At 37.2% G+C, this 18,573-nt stretch overlaps 1 protein-coding gene across 3 annotated transcripts in view; it reads left to right on the top strand.

Moving 5' to 3' along the window:
• LOC136158249 (cytochrome P450 2C21-like) overlaps positions 1–18,573 on the top strand; it is a 36,263-nt gene that overhangs the window by 5,262 nt on the left and 12,428 nt on the right. The window contains exons 2-7 of one of the 3 annotated variants that reach the window (XM_065920040.1): positions 1,387–1,549; positions 3,118–3,267; positions 9,678–9,838; positions 14,287–14,463; positions 15,437–15,578; positions 16,167–16,354. In XM_065920040.1, the coding sequence (XP_065776112.1) occupies positions 1,387–1,549; positions 3,118–3,267; positions 9,678–9,838; positions 14,287–14,463; positions 15,437–15,578; positions 16,167–16,354 (981 nt within the window). The remainder of the gene's footprint in view (positions 1–1,386; positions 1,550–3,117; positions 3,268–9,677; positions 9,839–14,286; positions 14,464–15,436; positions 15,579–16,166; positions 16,355–18,573) is intronic. The other 2 variants (XM_065920041.1, XM_065920042.1) reach the window with 2 other exon arrangements.

The raw sequence follows: 18,573 nt of genomic DNA, 5'->3' as shown, positions 1-18,573 counted from the left end.
AAGTCAGCAGTATGGAATTTACAGTCTAGATGGTAGACATGTATTTATGAAACAATCATGCAAATAAGTGTATGATTACAAACCATGTAATAGGAACACAGTAGACAAAGGTGATGTAGTTTAAAGGATTACAGGTAGGAGGCACAGTCAGTAAGGGTTCTCTGTGGAAGTGAAATTGGAGCTGAGATCTGAAAAATAATTAGTCATTAGCTAGATAAAATACAAGTAAATGTTTGTTCGATCTTTTTTTCAGTCTGGAGCAGACTTAGTTATTGAAATGTCTGAAAGAGGACCAATCTGTTTGTCAGCCAGAGAGTAGGTAAAAGCATGGTGTGAGATGAGATTAGGCAGGTAAGCAGGGACCAGAGTATGTAGATCTTACAGGGATTTTAAGACTATTGGTCTTTAGCATAAGAGCCATAGGATGTTCTTTAACATTTGCTTTGTGAAATGGGTTGCTGTATGGAGAATGAATTAGAAGGCAGCAAAGGGACTCAAACATTGGACAAGTTGAAAGAGTGAAAGTCTATATCATGTAGTACACTAAATAAGCTGCCATGACAGAAAGACCACAATAATGCAGTGACTTAAGGAAGATAGTTTATTTCTGCCTTCCACATAGAAGGCATAGAGTTAAGTGCTGCTGGGCTGCCTCTCCTCCACAAGGTCTTTCAGAGAACCAGATCTTCTCAGTCTTGTAGTTTACCATCCTGTGTTCTAAGGCTGTCACAGAGGGGTCATCTCCATGCTGTCATTTCAATCTATGGATAGGAGGAGAAATGAAAGATGTGTTGTCACCTATTTATGCCAGTGTAGAATTTGTGTACATCCCTTCTGCTTATCTCAGTTCATGAAAACTTACTTACATCATCACACCGGGAAGATGGAAAATGTCCGTGGCTATGTCCTTGTGCATTTTGATAGCTTAGTGGTTTCTGGTGCTAAAGATGTGAAGAATGGGTGATGGGAGGATGATTATTAGTCTGCATGTGTGAGAGATGGAGTCCCTTCCTTTAAACAGAAGAAACATATCATTTATTGCCTCTATAAGAAGGAAAGAGCAATTATAGGTTTGGCAGAAAAAAGCTTAATAGAATAATACTAATAGAATTCATACTATGGCCTTTGTCACATAGTAGGAGCTGAATAAAGAGTAACTATTGATGGTGATGATAATAATAACAGTATTCCTAGTAATATAATGATAATTACGCTTGTAGTAAAGTGATGTCATATTAAATTACTGGTTCTAGAAATTGAAATCCTTTATAATGTGTGAATCTTAAGAAGATTGAAAATATTTCCCACATTATCTATATTTTCCTACATTATCTACATTTTCAGTTTTGAAATACTCACTGTTCTTGCATCTCCTCTTTTCTCCAGCTAGCAGAAGATTATGGTCCTGTGTTCACTCTGTATTTTGGCATGAAGCCCACTGTGGTGTTGCATGGATATGAAGCAGTGAAGCAAGTCCTGGTTGATCAGAGTGAGAAATTTTCTGGCAGAGGTAGTTTACCAGTGGCAGACCACATCAACCAGGGATTAGGTATGCTTCTATTTGGGGCATGTGTGGGAATTGTAGGTTGGAAAGATTCAAATAGGCTAAGGAATTGAGAAATTATAGGTAATAGAGAATTTTATGAAAGCATCATAAATAAACAGTTTTCTATGGATCATTAATCCATATTTAAAAGTATGAAGATGACATGATCTGAATGAAACATTAAGTGCAGTGAAAGCAAATCTTCTAATCACTAATGTTCTATTAATAAATTATGGCCAGGTAAGAAAATGAGAAAGAGACAGAGAGAAAAAGAAGGGAGGAAAATGACAATAAATTGTCCTATTTACTTAACATTTTGCTTTCTGATCTGAATCATGGTTGCTAAGAGGCTAGTTTTGGAAGCTTGCATATTGTACACATGGAACCAACAAAGGTTTGGAATATGTAAATTGCATTTAATTTTCTATTCTTCTTAGAAAAAAAAGCACAGCAAAATTTCTTATCCAATAGAATATAATACAAAGCATAAAGCACAAATATGCTCTGAAAAGAGGGTCATGGGGAAACACAATAAATATAAATTTGAATATTAAAGAAAATCTTTTGAAATCAAATACTTGCTCTGTCTGTCATCTGTTTTTTAATAGCTAGACCTTAAACTGTCCCATCCTTTGTGGTTCAATGAGTTCTTACAAAAATAATGCCTGAATAGGGTCAGTTCATCCTTTACATTGTTCTTTAAGGTCTTATTAGACAAGCTCCCTATGAGCATTGTCTTTTCCTCTGATCTTGTCCTTGGCTCTGGAAGTCTGACAGTGAACTTTCTTGGTACAGTGTAAAAAGCAGATGACAGAGCAAGTATTTGATTTAAAAAGATTTTCTTTAACATTCTGATTTATATTTATTGTGTTTCCCCATGACCCTCTTATCAGAGCATATTTGTGCTTTATGGTTTGTATTATAGATTTAGCCTAGCCGTGGGACTGTGAGAAGTGGGGACAGGCACCTGCAGGGTAGAACACGGGGAAGACATCCATATTTCTTGGAGGAGATTAGCAAATAGAAGGAAAATGTCAAAATGGGAAGAGCTATGGCTATGTCCCTTACTTGAGGAATAGATTTTCATGAGCTTCCTTTCAATACAAAAGTGCTCTTTATCGCTGTCTTAAGAATTGACTCTTTTGCTGTTTCTCCTACAGTTCATTTTCAGTGCACAAATCAGCCCCCAAAACTTAACCTATAACTTGGACTCTGTGGATTGCTAGCTGTGTCACCAAAGAGCAAGCATTTTGCTTCTGTGATTTTTAGCATCCTCATAAGTAAAATGGAGACAAAACACTTGGTTCTTAGGGTTGCTCTGAATTTTTCAGGAGCTAAAGGATAAGGAAGAGTGTAGTAATATGTAACACCAAGAGTCTTGACAGTAAGATACAAGCTGGGTTAAGAGAGGAGGAGGCAGGTGATGAATGGCCCAATAGGAATTCCTGAGGCTGTCACTACTATATTTAATTCCTGCTTAGGTGTCATTGTCATTTCCTGGTTTAAAGACTCTAAGCTAGAATTCATGGCAATGGATTATTTTTCTCTGTTTTTGGTTTTTGTCCTGATAGGAATTGTTTTCAGTAATGGTGAAATATGGAAGCAAACTCGGCGTTTCTCCCTCATGGTTTTGAGGAATATGGGGATGGGGAAGAGGACTATTGAACACAGAATTCAAGAGGAAGCCTTATGTTTGGTGGAAGCATTAAAAAAAACCAACGGTGGGTATTTCTTTATGTAATTAACAGTAACTGCTTGGGCAGACTAAATGATTTTACAAGTAGACTATAGAGAGGTAATGGCTCAAATACAACAGAAGTTTACTTTCTGCTCACATGACAGTAGTAAGAGCTGAAGTGGTTGGCATAATGGCCTTTTCAAGCACCTGGTTTCCAGGACCTTTGATACCTTCAGCACATGGTTGCCTTCCTGTGACACCCAGAGTTCATCTCTTTGACTGGTAGTGGGGGTGAAGGAAAGAATAAAGAAAAGTGCAATACTGTTTTTATTAGGTGAGGTATGGCAGACATACAAAAGTTCATTCATATTCCATGGGCTGTAACTCAGTCACAAGAGTTGGGAAATGTGCTTATCTGTAAGAGGAGCTGGGAAATGTGCTAAATCTCAATAAGACTGAAATAAAATTAGTGGTTCGGGTATAGATTTTGCACCAAGTCCTTCTCTGTGCATAAGGCTGTATTATAGCTCTCCTTGGGTGGGAAGGGAGGGAGCTGCAGCAGCACACATTTGCTCAGTGTACACATGTGTGGATGCCCATGTAGGACTGGAAGAGGGGATAGGAGAGAAATGGGTGAGTAGGAGACTTCACAGGGAAGGAGCAAGATCAGGATCATAAGACATAGGTGGTTTTTAACCTCAATATTTCACTTTTAAAGAACATTATTAACTTACTAATGCTATATTTTAAGTTGTGACTCAGTATTGTTGTTTTTTCCCACTGATATATAGTCATCCAGATAGGTTTCTCCCCCTCATTTTTTGCTGCTACTGATATAAATAATGCAATAATTACAGATATATGGATGATTCTGGTTTCTTCTTTTGAGTAAGTTTCTCAAGTAGACTGTCAATGAATATCATTTGGACTTCTGGTGCATATTACCTAGGAACGGGTGGGAGATTTCACAGAAGCAGTGATAAGAACACAAGGTTCATCTAAATAGATTGTTCTCTACACTTATGTTAAAATTTGACATATTAAATAAATATGTTTGCATGTTCTTTTATCATTGCCATTTTTTATTATCATTATCATTATTAATAGTATAGTAGTCTATTATTTTGCAGGTACCATAGTTTATTTTTTTTTATTTTTTATTTTTTTATTAGTTGGAGGCTAGTTACTTCACAACATTTCAGTGGGTTTTGTCATACATTGATATGAATCAGCCATAGAGTTACACATATTCCCCATCCCGATCCCCCCTCCCACCTCCCTCTCCACCCTATTCCTCTGGGTCTTCCCAGTGCACCAGGCCCGAGCACTTTTCTCATGCATCCCACCTGGGCTGGTGATCTGTTTCACCCTAGGTAATATACATGCTGTTCTTTCAAAACATCCCACCCTCACCTTCTCCCACAGAGTTCAAAAATCTGTTCTGTACTTCTGTGTCTCTTTTTCTGTTTTGCATATAGGGTTATCGTTACCATCTTTCTAAATTCCATATATATGTGTTAGTATGCTGTAATGTTCTTTATCTTTCTGGCTTACTTCACTCTGTATAATGGGCTCCAGTTTCATCCATCTCATTAGAACTGATTCAAATGAATTCTTTTTAATGGCTGAGTAATATTCCATGGTGTATATGTACCACAGCTTCCTTATCCATTCATCTGCTGATGGGCATCTAGGTTGCTTCCATGTCCTGGCTATTATAAACAGTGCTGCGATGAACATTGGGGTGCACGTGTCTCTTTCAGATCTGGTTTCCTCAGTGTGTATGCCCAGAAGTGGTATTGCTGGGTCATATGGCAGTTCTATTTCCAGTTTCTTAAGAAATCTCCACACTGTTTTCCATAGTGGCTGTACTAGTTTGCATTCCCACCAACAGTGTAAGAGGGTTCCCTTTTCTCCACACCCTCTCCAGCATTTATTGCTTGTAGACTTCTGGATAGCAGCCATCCTGACTGGCCTGTAATGGTACTTCATTGTCGTTTTGATTTGCATTTCTCTAATAATGAGTGATGTTGAGCATCTTTTCATGTGTTTGTTAGCCATCTGTATGTCTTCTTTACCACAGTTTATTTAACCAAGCTTTATTTATTTGTCCAGATAGATTGTTTTCAACACTTTGTTGCTAATAATATCAAAAAACATATTAACCATTGAATATTTCTGATTGCTTTCTAGAATAAAATTTCTGAAATGAAATTAGTAAATCAATGAATATTGAAATTTGATACATATTACTTGTAAGTGGTTTTGTCCACCTGATTTGTATTTCAAGCAGAAATTATCGTTAGCTGATTTAGTTTTCCCATAATTAATATGGCCTTCTCTCAGCTTCCTCACTGATGACCTCCCAGACTCTGCTTGATTCCACCCACCCACGGAGACCTCATACTCATGGGGTAGCCCAGTTTGACTGCAGAGTTCCAGAGAATAGCAAGGAGAGATAAGAAAGTCTTCTTTAGTGAATAATGCAAAGAAATGGAGGAAAAAAATTGAATGGGAAAGACTAGAGATCTCTTCAAGAAAATTAGAGATACCAACGGAACATTTCATGAAAGATGTGCACAATAAAACAGAAATGGTATTGACCTAACAGAAGCAGAAGATATTAAGAAGAGGTGGCAAGAATGCACAGAAGAACTACACAAAAAAGATCTTCAAGATCCAGATAATCATGATGGTGTGTTCACTCACCTAGAGCCAGACATCCTGGAACATGAAGTCAAGTGGGCCTTAGGAAGCATCACTATGAACAAAGCTAGTGGAGGTGATGGAATTCCAGTTGAACTATTTCAAATCCTAAAAGATGATGCTGTGAAAGTGCTGCACTCAATATACTAGCAAATTAGGAAAACTCAGCAGTGGCCTCAGGACTGGAAAAGGTCAGTTTTCATTCCAATCCCTAAGAAAGGCAATGCCAAAGAATGTTCAAGCTACCGCACAGTTGCGCATATCTCACATGCTAGCTTTGTTGTTAGTGATGCTTCCTAAGGCCCATTTGACTTCACATTCCAGGATGTCTGGTTCTAGGTGAGTGTGTATGAACAAAGCTAGTGGAGGTGATGAAATTTCAGTTGAGCTATTTCAAATCCTGAAAGATGATGCTGTGAAAGAACTGCACTCATTATGTCAGCAAACTTGGAAAACTCAGCAGTGGCCACAGGACTTGACAAGGTCAGTTTTCATTCCAATCTCAAAGAAAGGCAATGCCACAGAATGCACAAATTACCACACAATTGCACTCATCTCATACACTAGTAAAGTAATGCTCAAAATTCTCCAAGACAGTCTTCAGCAATACATAAACCATGAACTTCCAGATGTTCAAGCTGGTTTTAGAAAAGGCAGAGGAACCAGAGATCAAATTGCCAACATCCGCTGGATCATCAAAAAGCAAGAGAGTTCCAGAAAAACTATCTATTTCTAGTTCCAAAAAAAAAAAAAAAATGCATTTCTGCTTTATTGACTAAGCCAAAGCTTTTGACTGTGTGGATCACAATAAATGTGGAAAATTCTGAGAGAGATGGGAATACCAGACCACCTGATCTGCCTCTTGAGAAACCTGTATGCAGGTCAGGAAGCAACAGTTAGAACCGGACATGGAACAACAGACTGGTTCCAAATAGGGAAAGGAGTATGTCAAGGCTGTATATTGTCACCCTGCTTATTTAACTTATATGCAGAGTACATCATAAGAAATGCTGGGATGGAGGAATCATAAGCTGGAATCAAGATTGCTGGGAGAAATATCAATAACCTCAGACATGCAGATGACACCACCCTTATGGCAGAAAGTGAAGAAGAACTAAAGAGCCTCTTCATGAAAGTGAAAGAGGAGAGTGAAAAAGTGGGCTTAAAGCTCAGCATTCAAAAAACTGAGATTATGGGATCTGGTCCCATCACTTCATGGCAAATAGATGGGGAAACAGTGGAAACAGTGTCAGACTTCATTTTTTTGGGCTCCAACATCACTGCAGATGGTGATTGCAGCCATGAAATTGAAAGATGCTTACTCCTTGGAAGGAAAATTATGACCAACCTAGACAACATATTAAAAAGCAGAGACATTACTTTGACAACAAAGGTCTGTCTAGTCAAGGCTATGGTTTTTCCAGTAGTCATGAATGGATGTGAGAGTTGGACTATAAAGAAAGCTGAGCACTGAAGAATTGATGCTTTTGAACTGTGGTGTTGGAGAAGACTCTTGAGAGTCCCTTGGACTGCAAGGATATCCAAGCAGTCAATCCCAAGGAAATCAGTCCTGACTATTCATTGAACAGACTGATGCTGAAGCTGAAACTCCAGTACTTTGGCCACCTGATGTGAAGAACTGACTCTCTGGAAAAGACCCTGATGCTGGGAACGATTGAAGGCAGGAGTAGAAGGGGACGACAGAGGATGAGATGGTTGGATGACATCACCGACTCGATGGACATGAGTTTGAGCAAGCTGCGGAAGTTGGTGATGGACAGCAAAGCCTGGTGTGCTGCAGTCATGAGGTTGCAAAGAGTCAGACATGAATGATCGACTGAACAGAACTGAACTGAGTTTGTCACTGGTTAACTGACTGTTGGAAATTTATTTCACATGTTAAGCAGAACCTTTTCCCTTGTAACTTCTACTTTTTAATCCCTGCTAGACTTTTTCCTTTTGGAGTATAGTATTGTGGTAGTAATGAGGCAGAGGCAGGATGGACCCATCCAAAATTTAGTTTAGCTGTTGAGGTTGGTAGTGATACACACATCTCAATAGGATATGAAAAGGTCTATTACACACATAATGAGGCTTTCTGTGGAGGGCAGGTGGCTAGAAACCAGATCCAAAAATGGCTTGAGAGAGCACAGGAAGGATGCAGGTTTAAGATTTTTATGGTCTTTTGGGGATGGATTGGACATGAAGGTTCTCAGTGAAAAACTAGACCTTATGTGCTTTAAATTTTGTTTTTGTTGCAAAGAAGTATCACTTGAGCTTTCTTTAAAGTCACCTAGTCCAGATGTCAGTAGAAGAAGAAAAGACGAGGCTTACCAATTGTCATCAGTCGAACAGGAATAAAGCTAGTCATATTCTTTATTTGGGTTTGGAAGCCCATTTCTAATACTATAACATATTTTTAAAATATCTGAATGTAACTCCAATTTCTGTCACTGTTCTTTTCTTCTACAGAGAAAGCACACTCCATTTTTTTCCTCTTTAAAAAAAATTATTTGTTTTTAGTTGAAGGATAACTGCTTTACAGTATCATGTTGGGTTCTGCCATACATCAACATGAATCAGTCACAGATATACATATATCCTCTCCCTTTTACCTCTCACCCCTTTCTACCCCTCTAGGTTGTCACCCTGGTTTGAGGTCCCTGATTCATACAGCAAATTCCCTTTGGTATCTATTTTACATATGTTAGTGTATATGTTTCCATGCTACTCTCTCCATTCATCCCACTTTCTCCTTCCTCTCACCCACTTGTGTCCATAAGTCTGTTCTCTATGTCTGCATCTTTGTTTCTATCCTGCAAATAGTTTAATCAGTGCTGTCTTTCTAGATACATATATATGAGTTAATATACAACAGTTGTTTTTCTCTTTCTGACTTATTTCACTCTGTGTAATAAGCTCTAGATTTGTCCATCTCATTAGAACTGACTCAAACGCCCTCCTTCTTATGTCTGAGTAATATTCGTTGTATATATGTACCACAGCTTCTTTATCCATTCATCTATTGATGGACATCTAGGTTGCTTTCATGTCCTAGCTATTGCAAATAGTGCTTCAGTGAACACTGGGGTACATGTGTCTTTTTCAATTTTGGTTTTCTCAGGATAATGCCTAGTAGTGGGATTGCTGGGTCATAAGGCAGTTTTATTCCTAGTTTTTAAAGGAATCTCCATACTGTCTACCATAGAGGCTGTATCAGTTTACATTCCTACCAACTGTGCAGGAGTGTTCCCTTTTCTCCACATCCTCTCCAGCATTTATTGTTTGTGGAGTTTTGATGATGACCATTTTGACCAGTCCATTTTTTTCAACTGCATTTTTGAAATATTATTTCAAATCTCCCCAGTCTCTTGATTTTCTTATGATATTGCTGTTTCCTGTAGGCATGATGAAGAAGTATCGACAGCAAAGGCTAAATCTGGCAACATTAAAGACATTTTAAAATAACCTTTTTCTTGTGAATTACGTTGTGGCTATTATTTGGAGAATGGCATAAATAGGAGGACACTTGGAGGGAAAACAAATAAATCACACTGGATTAGATAATTTTGCTTGGGAAAACACAATACATTTTATTTTAGGCATATTGAATAGTGATGATTGCATGTCCAGGTTGTTCCTATAAGTAAAAAAAAAGGTTTGGATGTCAACCCGTCTTACTTACTTTAAACAGTACATGTAAGATTTATACTAGAATATTTTCTAATGCTTATATTAACTTTTTAGGATCTCCTTGTGATCCTACTTTACTTCTGAGCTGTGCTCCCTGCAATGTGATCTGCTCCATTATTTTCCGGAATCGTTTTGAGTACGGTGATGAGAAATTGCTAACCTTGATAAAATATTTTAATGAAAATGCAGTGCTTGCAAGCACCCCCTGGATAGAGGTAAGGTCAAGATTCTTTTTAAATGGGAAACAGTTTTCTAGCTAATTGATTGCTCATCCTTCCACATCCCTTTGTGTTCTATCAAAACGGATAGTGTTTATCAAACTATCACCTGTAACTGATTAGTGAGTTATCAATTCAATTTAGCTAATGAATTGAGTTTTAAAATGTAAAATATAGTAATAAAAAGAAAAATATAATACTGTAGTGTACTAATTATAGCAAAATATTTTTTTTCAGAAACCTTTTTAACCCCCTGATTTGTATATCTATAGATAAAGACAGTGGCATATAAAATATGTTTTTTTATGACAGTACATGTCAGGAAAAGTTATTAACATATGTGATACATCCTTTATAACTAAAATTCTATGTGGAATGTAATGTTATGATGTTTTCCACTTGGGAAGGACCATAGAGGATAAATATTCTATTCCTCATTTTTTGGAACATAAAAATTCACCCAGAGATATTAAACATGTTTTCCAAAGTAGCCTAACTAAGAAAAAGAATGAACTAGACTTAGAAGCTAGATTTCTCAATCTTTAGCTAGTTTGATACAAGCTACCAGCCCAGCCTTAATAAATTTCTTCAGTGTCTAGCAAAGGTATTAAGTCATGAAGGTGCTATTTAAAAAGGAGCCAATAACTTTTAGGATTAGAAATAGCCAGGTGAATAAAGGCAACATGTATACTTCTCAGGGCTTTCCAGGTGGTGCTAGCAGTAAAAAAGGCATTTGCCAATGCAGGAGGTGTAAGAGATGCAGGTTCCATCACTGAGTGAGGAAGATTTCCTGGAAGAGGGCTTGGCAACCCACTCCAGTATTCTTGCCTGGGAAATCGCAAGGACAGAGGAGCCTGGCAGGCTACAGTCCATAGGGTCACAAAAAGTTGAACATAACTGAAGAGATTTAACACATATATTTCTCAGGGTATAAAATACCTAAATAAAAATAAATGACATAATTTAGGCATTAACTTAATATTTCTGGTGAGTTTATTCATTACTAAAAAAGGGTGTGAATATTAATAGACATAAAGGTAATTGTTGATCATAATATAATAATAGTATGAGACTTTAACACACCATTTACACTAATGAACAAATCATGCAGATCTAAACTTAATAAGGAAATATTGGTGTTAAGCAACACATTAGATCAGATTTATACAGAACATTCCATCCAAATGCAGTCAAATACACAATTCTCTTCAAGTGTACACAAAACATTCTCCAGGATAGATTGTGTTATGTCATAAAACAAATTAATTATGTCAATGAATTCAAGAAATTGAAATCATATCAAGCATCTCTTCTAACCACAACTGTGTGAAACTAGAAATCAATCACAAGAAAAAAAAAAAAAAAACTGGAAAAAATACAAACATGTGGGGACTGAATAATAGATCAATAAGGACATCAAAGAGGAAATGAAAATATTTTGAGATAATTGAAAATGGAAATACATTTTAAAATCTTTGTGACAAACAAAAACAGTTCTAAGAGGGAGGGAGTTTTTTAGCAAACAGGCCTACCAACCCAGGAAACTAAAAAAAATCTCAAAAAAACAATCGGACCTTACATATAAAATAACTAGAAAAAGAAGAACAAACAATGCCCAAAGTTAGTAGAAGGAAGGAAATAATAAAGGTCAGAGATTAAATAAATGAAACATTAACTACAGGCAATAGAAAAGATCAATGAAACTAAAAGCTGGTTGTTGAAAAGCTAAACAAGAATTGATAAACCTTAGCCAGACTCATCAAGATAAAAAGAGAGACAATCCAAATAGATAAAATCAGAAAGAGAAAAGCATTACAACTGATATCACAACACTTCAAAGGATCATTATCACCACCATGAACAATTACATACCATTGAACTGGATACCTAGAAAAAAAGTGTGCATTCACAGAAACACATAACATACCAAGACTAAATCAGGAAGACACAGAAAATCTAATCAGACTGATCATTAATAATCAAATTGAATTAATTATCAAAACACCTCCATCATTGAAAGTATAGGACCAGGTAGCCTCACAGGTGAATTATATAAAAAATTTAGAGACGAGTTAATACATAACTTTCTCAAACTTTTGCAAAAAAATTAAAGAGAAAGGAACACTTCCCTAAAAATTCTCAATAAAATATTTGCAAACAGAATTCACCAGTACATTAAAAGGGACATAAACCAAATGATTGTGAAGTGAAAGTCGCTGAGTCGAGTCTGACTCTTTGCAACCCCCATGGACTATACAATCCATGGAATTTTCCAGGCTAGAATACCGGAGTGGGTAGCTGTTCCCTTCTCCAGGAGATCTTCCCAACCAAGGGGTCAAACCCAGGTCTCCTGCATTGCAGGTGGATTCTTTACCAGCTGAGCCACAAGGGAAGCCCAAGAATACTGGAGTGGGTAGCCTATCCCTTCTTCAGCGGATTTTCCTGACCCAGGAATCAAACAAGGGTCTCCTTCATTGCAGGCAGATTCTTTACCAGCTGAGCTATCAGGAAAGCCAAAACCATGATTAAGTTAAATTTACCCCAGCGATGCAAGGGTGGTTCCTTATCTGCAAATCATTCAATGTGATACATTAAATTAACAAAATGAAGGAAAAAAATCTATGATTGCAAATTATGTTAAAAAAGACTAAAAAATTCAACCTCCATTTATGACAAAAGCTCTTCATGAGTGAGTATTGAAGGAATCCACCTCAAAATGTAGTAAAGGCCATAATGACAAGCCTATAGCCAACATCATACTCAACAGTGGAAATCTGAAAAGATTTTTTAAAATCAGGAAAAAGACAAGGATGCCAGTGAAACAAAATGGTTACCTATTAAATGGGAAAAGACATTTCCAAACAATATATCTGACAAGTGGTTAATATAAAAAATTCACACAGAACACATACAATTCAAAATCAAAAACAAAAAAGCAAACTCAAAATAAATAAAAGTGCCTAGAGGACTTGAATAGACATTTTTCCAAAGAGGATATATAGATGTCCAATAATCATATGAAAATATATTCATCATCACAAGTCATCAGGGAAATCAAACCCACAATGAGATATCACCTCATACCAGTCAGAATAGCTCTTGTCAAAAAGAAATAACAAGTGTTGGGGAGAATGTGGAGAAAAGGGAACCCTCATGAACTGTTGGTGGGAATGTAAATTGGTGCAGGCACTATGGGAAACAATACGCAAGCTCATCAAAAAATTAAAAATAGAACTAATGTACAATTGAGCAATTCCAGTCCTGGGTATTTATCCAAAGGAAATAAAAACACTAATTTGAAAATGTATATGTACCTCTATGTTCATTGTACCTTTGTTTGCAATAGTCAAAATATAGAAGCAACCTTAGTATCTGTCAAAGAATGAATGGATAAGGAAAATATAGTTTGTATATATACAATGGAAATTTATTCAGCCATATAACAGATTGAATAGTGCTGTTTATGGATGGGCCTAGAAGATATTATGCTAAAGGGAAAATGTCAGGCAGAGAAAGACAAATACCATATGATTTACTTCATATTTGGAATTTAAAAATGAAAACAAACAAAACAAAACAGAGACTCATAGACCCAGAGAATAAACTAGTGGTCACTTGAAGGGAGGGAATGTGGGCATGAATGAAATAGATGAAGGAGATTAAGAAGTCTGAACTTCTGGTTATAAAATAAAGTCACAGGGATACAGCACAAAGAATAGTCAATAACATTTCAATAGCTATATGATGACAGAAGGTTCCTAAACCAACCATGGTGAAAAATTTGTGATGTATATAAATGTCAAATCACAATTTTGTACACCTGAAACTAATAAATATTGCATGTCAGCTATACTTTCATAAAAACTATAACGAAAAGGGTGTGATCCCTGCACACTTTTTAGGTGACTCTCTGTAGACATGCGTGTAGGGTAAACTGGAGGGAACACTGGGTTCTACCTCTATCACTAGTTTTGTGTCTTAAACTGGTTGACTAATCTTTCTGAATCTCAGTACCCTCATTTGGAAAGATGGTAGTATGATCCTGAAATTTTTAGAGAGTTATGGTTAGAAATGAATTTGAATGGTTTTGAAATTAGTTGGTAACCTGTGCATGCTGTTACTCCAGCCAGTTTATCAGTTCCCTCTCAATCTCAAATGTATTCTAGTGCAAGATGCATGTCTTCTTCATCTTAATCTACTTACTTTTCACTTTCATGCATTGGAGAAGGAAATGGCAACCCACTCCAGTGTTCTTGCCTGGAGAATCCCAGGGATGGGGGAACCTGGTGGGCTGCCATCTGTGGGGTCGCACAGAGTTGGACATGACTGAAGTGACTTAGCAGCAGCAGCAGCAGCTACTCATTTTATAGTAATGTGTTTGATCCATAATATGGGCCCGTAAAAGTTTGCTGAATAAATTAATGAATGATTCTTTCATCTTTCAGCTCTTCAATGCTTTCCCCTCTTTACTACGCTATTTCCCAGGAAGTCATAATACAATATTTAAAAACATGACTGAGCAAAGAAAGTTTATTTTGGAGAAAATAAAGAAACACCAAGAATCTCTGGACCTCAATAACCCTCAAGATTTTATTGATTACTTTCTGATTAAAATGGAAAAGGTAAAATGGAACCCAGATTTGCTATTTCATCTTTGTGGGTAGAGTGATGTGACACATGGAATAGCTTTGTTCTTCTCAGTGAAATTGGTTTATTAGAACAAATGCTCCCTCTTAAAGATGTGTTCACTGCTTGCACATACAAGAATGAAGATTGCTTGTGCAAACCATACTGGATGTCTTGAGCTATTTATAAATTGTCACTGAAAATGATTTGGAAGTTTTTATATTTGCCATGTTAAAGTTTGTTCTTTATTTGGGGACAGGTTGAAGCACTCACACACAGACAAATAGGCACATTCAAGATTACTGATAGACAACATATTCTTTTCATCATATAAATTCCATGAATGGATGATGTAACACATGAGAGAAAGCAGGAATTGGTGGGAATCTAGAAAGGCTTACTGTTGGAAAGGTAGTAGGAAACAGCTGAGGTAGGTTTTGAGAAAACTCTGGCTTAGATTAGCAGAGATGACAAAATTGGTTCAGGGTATGATAAGTGCAGTGATGAAGTGTGTGGAATTTTTAGAGATTATCTTGATTGTAACTGAGAAACTGTCATGGGTGTAATGACTGATGATTTTGGGAATAGTGTTTCAGTTTTAGGGTAGGTGATTCTGAATACTTGAGTGAGAACTTCAGATGAAATAATAGATGAAATAAACAATAGATGCTTGAATTGACAGTGAGTAGCAGTGATGACTTGATAAGAGTCAAGTTAGAAATTACTGAAGAACTGATTTGCTCTAGTGAGTATCAAAAGTGAAGAATCAGAAAGGACTTGGAAGTTTAACTCTGTTTTAACTGAAGTAATTCTAACAAACTCATCTTACTTTATCTTCATCTATAATACTCTCTAATGTTTGGCTTAATTTGTCAAATAAGTAAATTTTTAAAAATTATGATGTTATATGGAATTATTTTATGTTATTTATAAGGTTATTTATAAGGTTCTTTTATTTATCATTGCTAGGAAAAACATAATAAACATTCTGAATTTACCATGGACAACTTGATAACCACTGTATGGGACGTGTTTAGTGCTGGAACAGAGACAACAAGCCTCACTCTGAGATATGGGCTCCTGCTCCTGTTGAAGCACCCAGAGGTCACAGGTAGGATCACAGATGATGGATAGAATGAAATTCTGGGTAGAAACTGGTAGGCAACATTGATGACTATTCCATTCTTCATCTGCCTAGATATTGTATGAGAAGAAAATTTCATCATAAGTAGATCTTCCTATAATTGAATAAATTAAATTCAAATTAAAGTAAAACTCATAATGAAATATTTAATCAGCAGCAGAGGTTTCAAGGGCTGAGGTCACTGTTGTTTTCTGTGGTGGAGTATCGTTGATCTGCATCATGTCAGATGTAGTAAAGAGAGTTACCCTAGGATCTGGAAAGAATTAGCCTTCCTCTTTCTCTAAAAGAGCATTACTTGATAAAGCCTTCTAAGTCCACGTAAATATATTTTTGTCAAAAGATAATTCTACTCAAATGCATTTGTAGTGAAAGGATTGATTCAGCAAAATCACAATTCTTTGTCAAAAAGATTCACTCTAAAAGAGTTATAGACAAATTAAAAATTCTTTTAAATTATATCCTTTTGGGCAAACAAATTATCCAATGTAACCATGATTAAGAAGCTAAAAAAATGTCTTTATCACTTGACCTAAATTCTGATTCCTATCTTGCCAGCTAAAGTTCAGGAAGAAATTGACCGTGTGGTTGGCAGAAACCGAAGCCCCTGCATGCAGGACAGGAGCCGCATGCCCTACACGGATGCTGTGGTGCACGAGATCCAGAGATACATTGACCTTGTCCCCAGCAATCTGCCCCATGCAGCAACTCAGGATGTTAAGTTCAGAGAATACCTCATTCCCAAGGTATTTCATCTATATTCAAGACTCCTGAAAGTGAAAGCCGCTCAGTCATGTCCGACTCTTTGCGACCCCACAGATTACACAATCCATGGAATTCTCCAGGCCATTATACTGGAGTGGTAGCCTTTCCCTTCTCCAGGAGATCTTCCCAACTCAGAGATTGAACGCAGGTCTCCCGCATCATAGACAGATTCTTTACCATCTGAACCATGAGGAAGCCAGTAGATAAGCACTGTAGAATTCTACTGCTGTGATAGTTGATAACCTAAGAGTCTTAAAGTGGCTCAGCTGGTAAAGAATCTTCCCGCAGTGCAGAAGACCTGGGTTTGATCCCTGGGTTGGGAAGATCTCCTGGAGGAGGCATGGCAACCCACTTCAGTATCCTTGCCTGAGAAATCCCTATGGACAGAGGAGCCTGGTGGGCTACAGTCCATGGGATCACAAAGAGTCGGACACAACTGGGTGACTAAGCATGCACACAAGTGTTTACAGGTACTAACTACACAATCATGTTATACATTTTACCCTCTGACCACATGCTCCTTTCCTTTTTGTTTGTTAATACAATTTAATAAATATAATAGTGCTTAGGCTTCCACAGGGTTTTCAGTACATCGATAATGCCACACTCTGCCTGTTCATTAGCCCACTCTTCTGTCTACTTCCTTATTTACCAGTGTATGTTTTACTATTATGAGCACTTAACCAGTATCCTCTATTCTCATATGTCTCACACCATGCTGCCCCCACCTGAGTATCTATCAGATAGTTAGTCACCTTCCTAACTATCTGTTTCACTTATCCAAAATCCAATGCAACAGTCTTCTGCCTTTCTGCCTGTGCTTATGCTATTGACTCCTTCTGAAAAAGACCATACAGCCCAGCAGGTTGGTATTATTATCACCAACCTTAAATGAATCCTCAATCTTATGCAACATTCTTGCTTGGTAACCCAACTCAACTTGCTCCAACAAGCATGACATGGGCTTTCAGCCCTGAATTCTTCCCTTCCAGTTCTCTGCTGAGGACTTCTCCCCAAGTGAGTTAGTCTTCCACAAAGAAACTAAGCGCCATTGTAGGAAACTCCCTCAACTCCCATCCACAAGGTTTACAAATTTAGCTACATCCACACCCTTTGTTTTCTCTTTCATTTTGTTGTAGAAGAAGGGCTCTCTTTTTATCTAAAGTAAATCTTTCTGCCTGTCTCATGGATCCCTTTCCTGTCACGTTTTCAGGAATCATTTCTTCTTTTTTCTCTGTTTTCTCTCTCTCCTTGCTGGCTCCTTTCTATTAGCATTTGAACATATTCAATCCTTTTGCATTTTAAGAAAAATTTTCCCAAATCCTGATCCCTTCTGTTCAGTAAAAGTGGTGAGAGTGGTCATCCTCATCTTATTCCTGATGTTAGAGGAAAAGCTTTCCCCTTTTCACTGTTGAATATGATATTGGCTGTGGGGTTGTTACATACAGCCAGTATTAAGCTGAGATATGTTCCCCCCATACCCACTTTGTTCAGAGTTTTTTTTTTTTTTTAAATCATGAATTAATGTTGACTTTCATAGATGCTTTTCCTGACTCTTTTGAGATGGTCATATGATTTTTATCGCTCATTTTGTTAATGAGTTGTATCACATTGATTGATTTACACATATTGACCCATTCTTGCATCACTGAAATTAATCCACCTTGTTCATAGTCTATGGCCCTTTTACTGTATTCTTCAATTTAGTTTGCTAATATTTTGTTGAGGATTTTTGCATCCGTGTTTATCAAGCCTATTGGCCTTTAATTTTCATTTTTTTGTAATGTTCTTCTCTGGTTGTGATAGCAAAGTAATGTTGACCTTGCAAAATAAATTTGGAAGTATTCCTTCCTCTTGTATTTTTTGGAAGAGTTTGAGAAAAGTTGGTATTCATTTATCTTTAAATGTTGTATTTGGTAGAATTCATTATCAAAACTGTCTGTGTGCTGTGCTTAGTTTCTCAGTCGTGTCTGACTCTTTGTGACCCATGGACTGTATCCAACTGGGCTTCTCTGTCCATGGGGATTCTCCAGGCATGAATACTGGAGTGTGTTGCAATGCCCTCCTCCAGGGGGTCTCCCCAACCCAGAGATTGAACCCAGGTCTCCCCCATTGCAGGCTGATTCTTTACTGTCTGAGCCACCAGGAAAACCCAAAACTATTTGGTCCTGCATTTTGTTTGTTGGGAGTTTATGACTAC

The sequence above is a fragment of the Muntiacus reevesi genome, chromosome 2 (genome assembly GCF_963930625.1).
Source record: "Muntiacus reevesi chromosome 2, mMunRee1.1, whole genome shotgun sequence".
NCBI lineage: Eukaryota > Metazoa > Chordata > Mammalia > Artiodactyla > Cervidae > Muntiacus > Muntiacus reevesi.
Note: the sequence above shows the minus strand (reverse complement) of the source record. Positions and strands in the feature narration are given on the sequence as shown.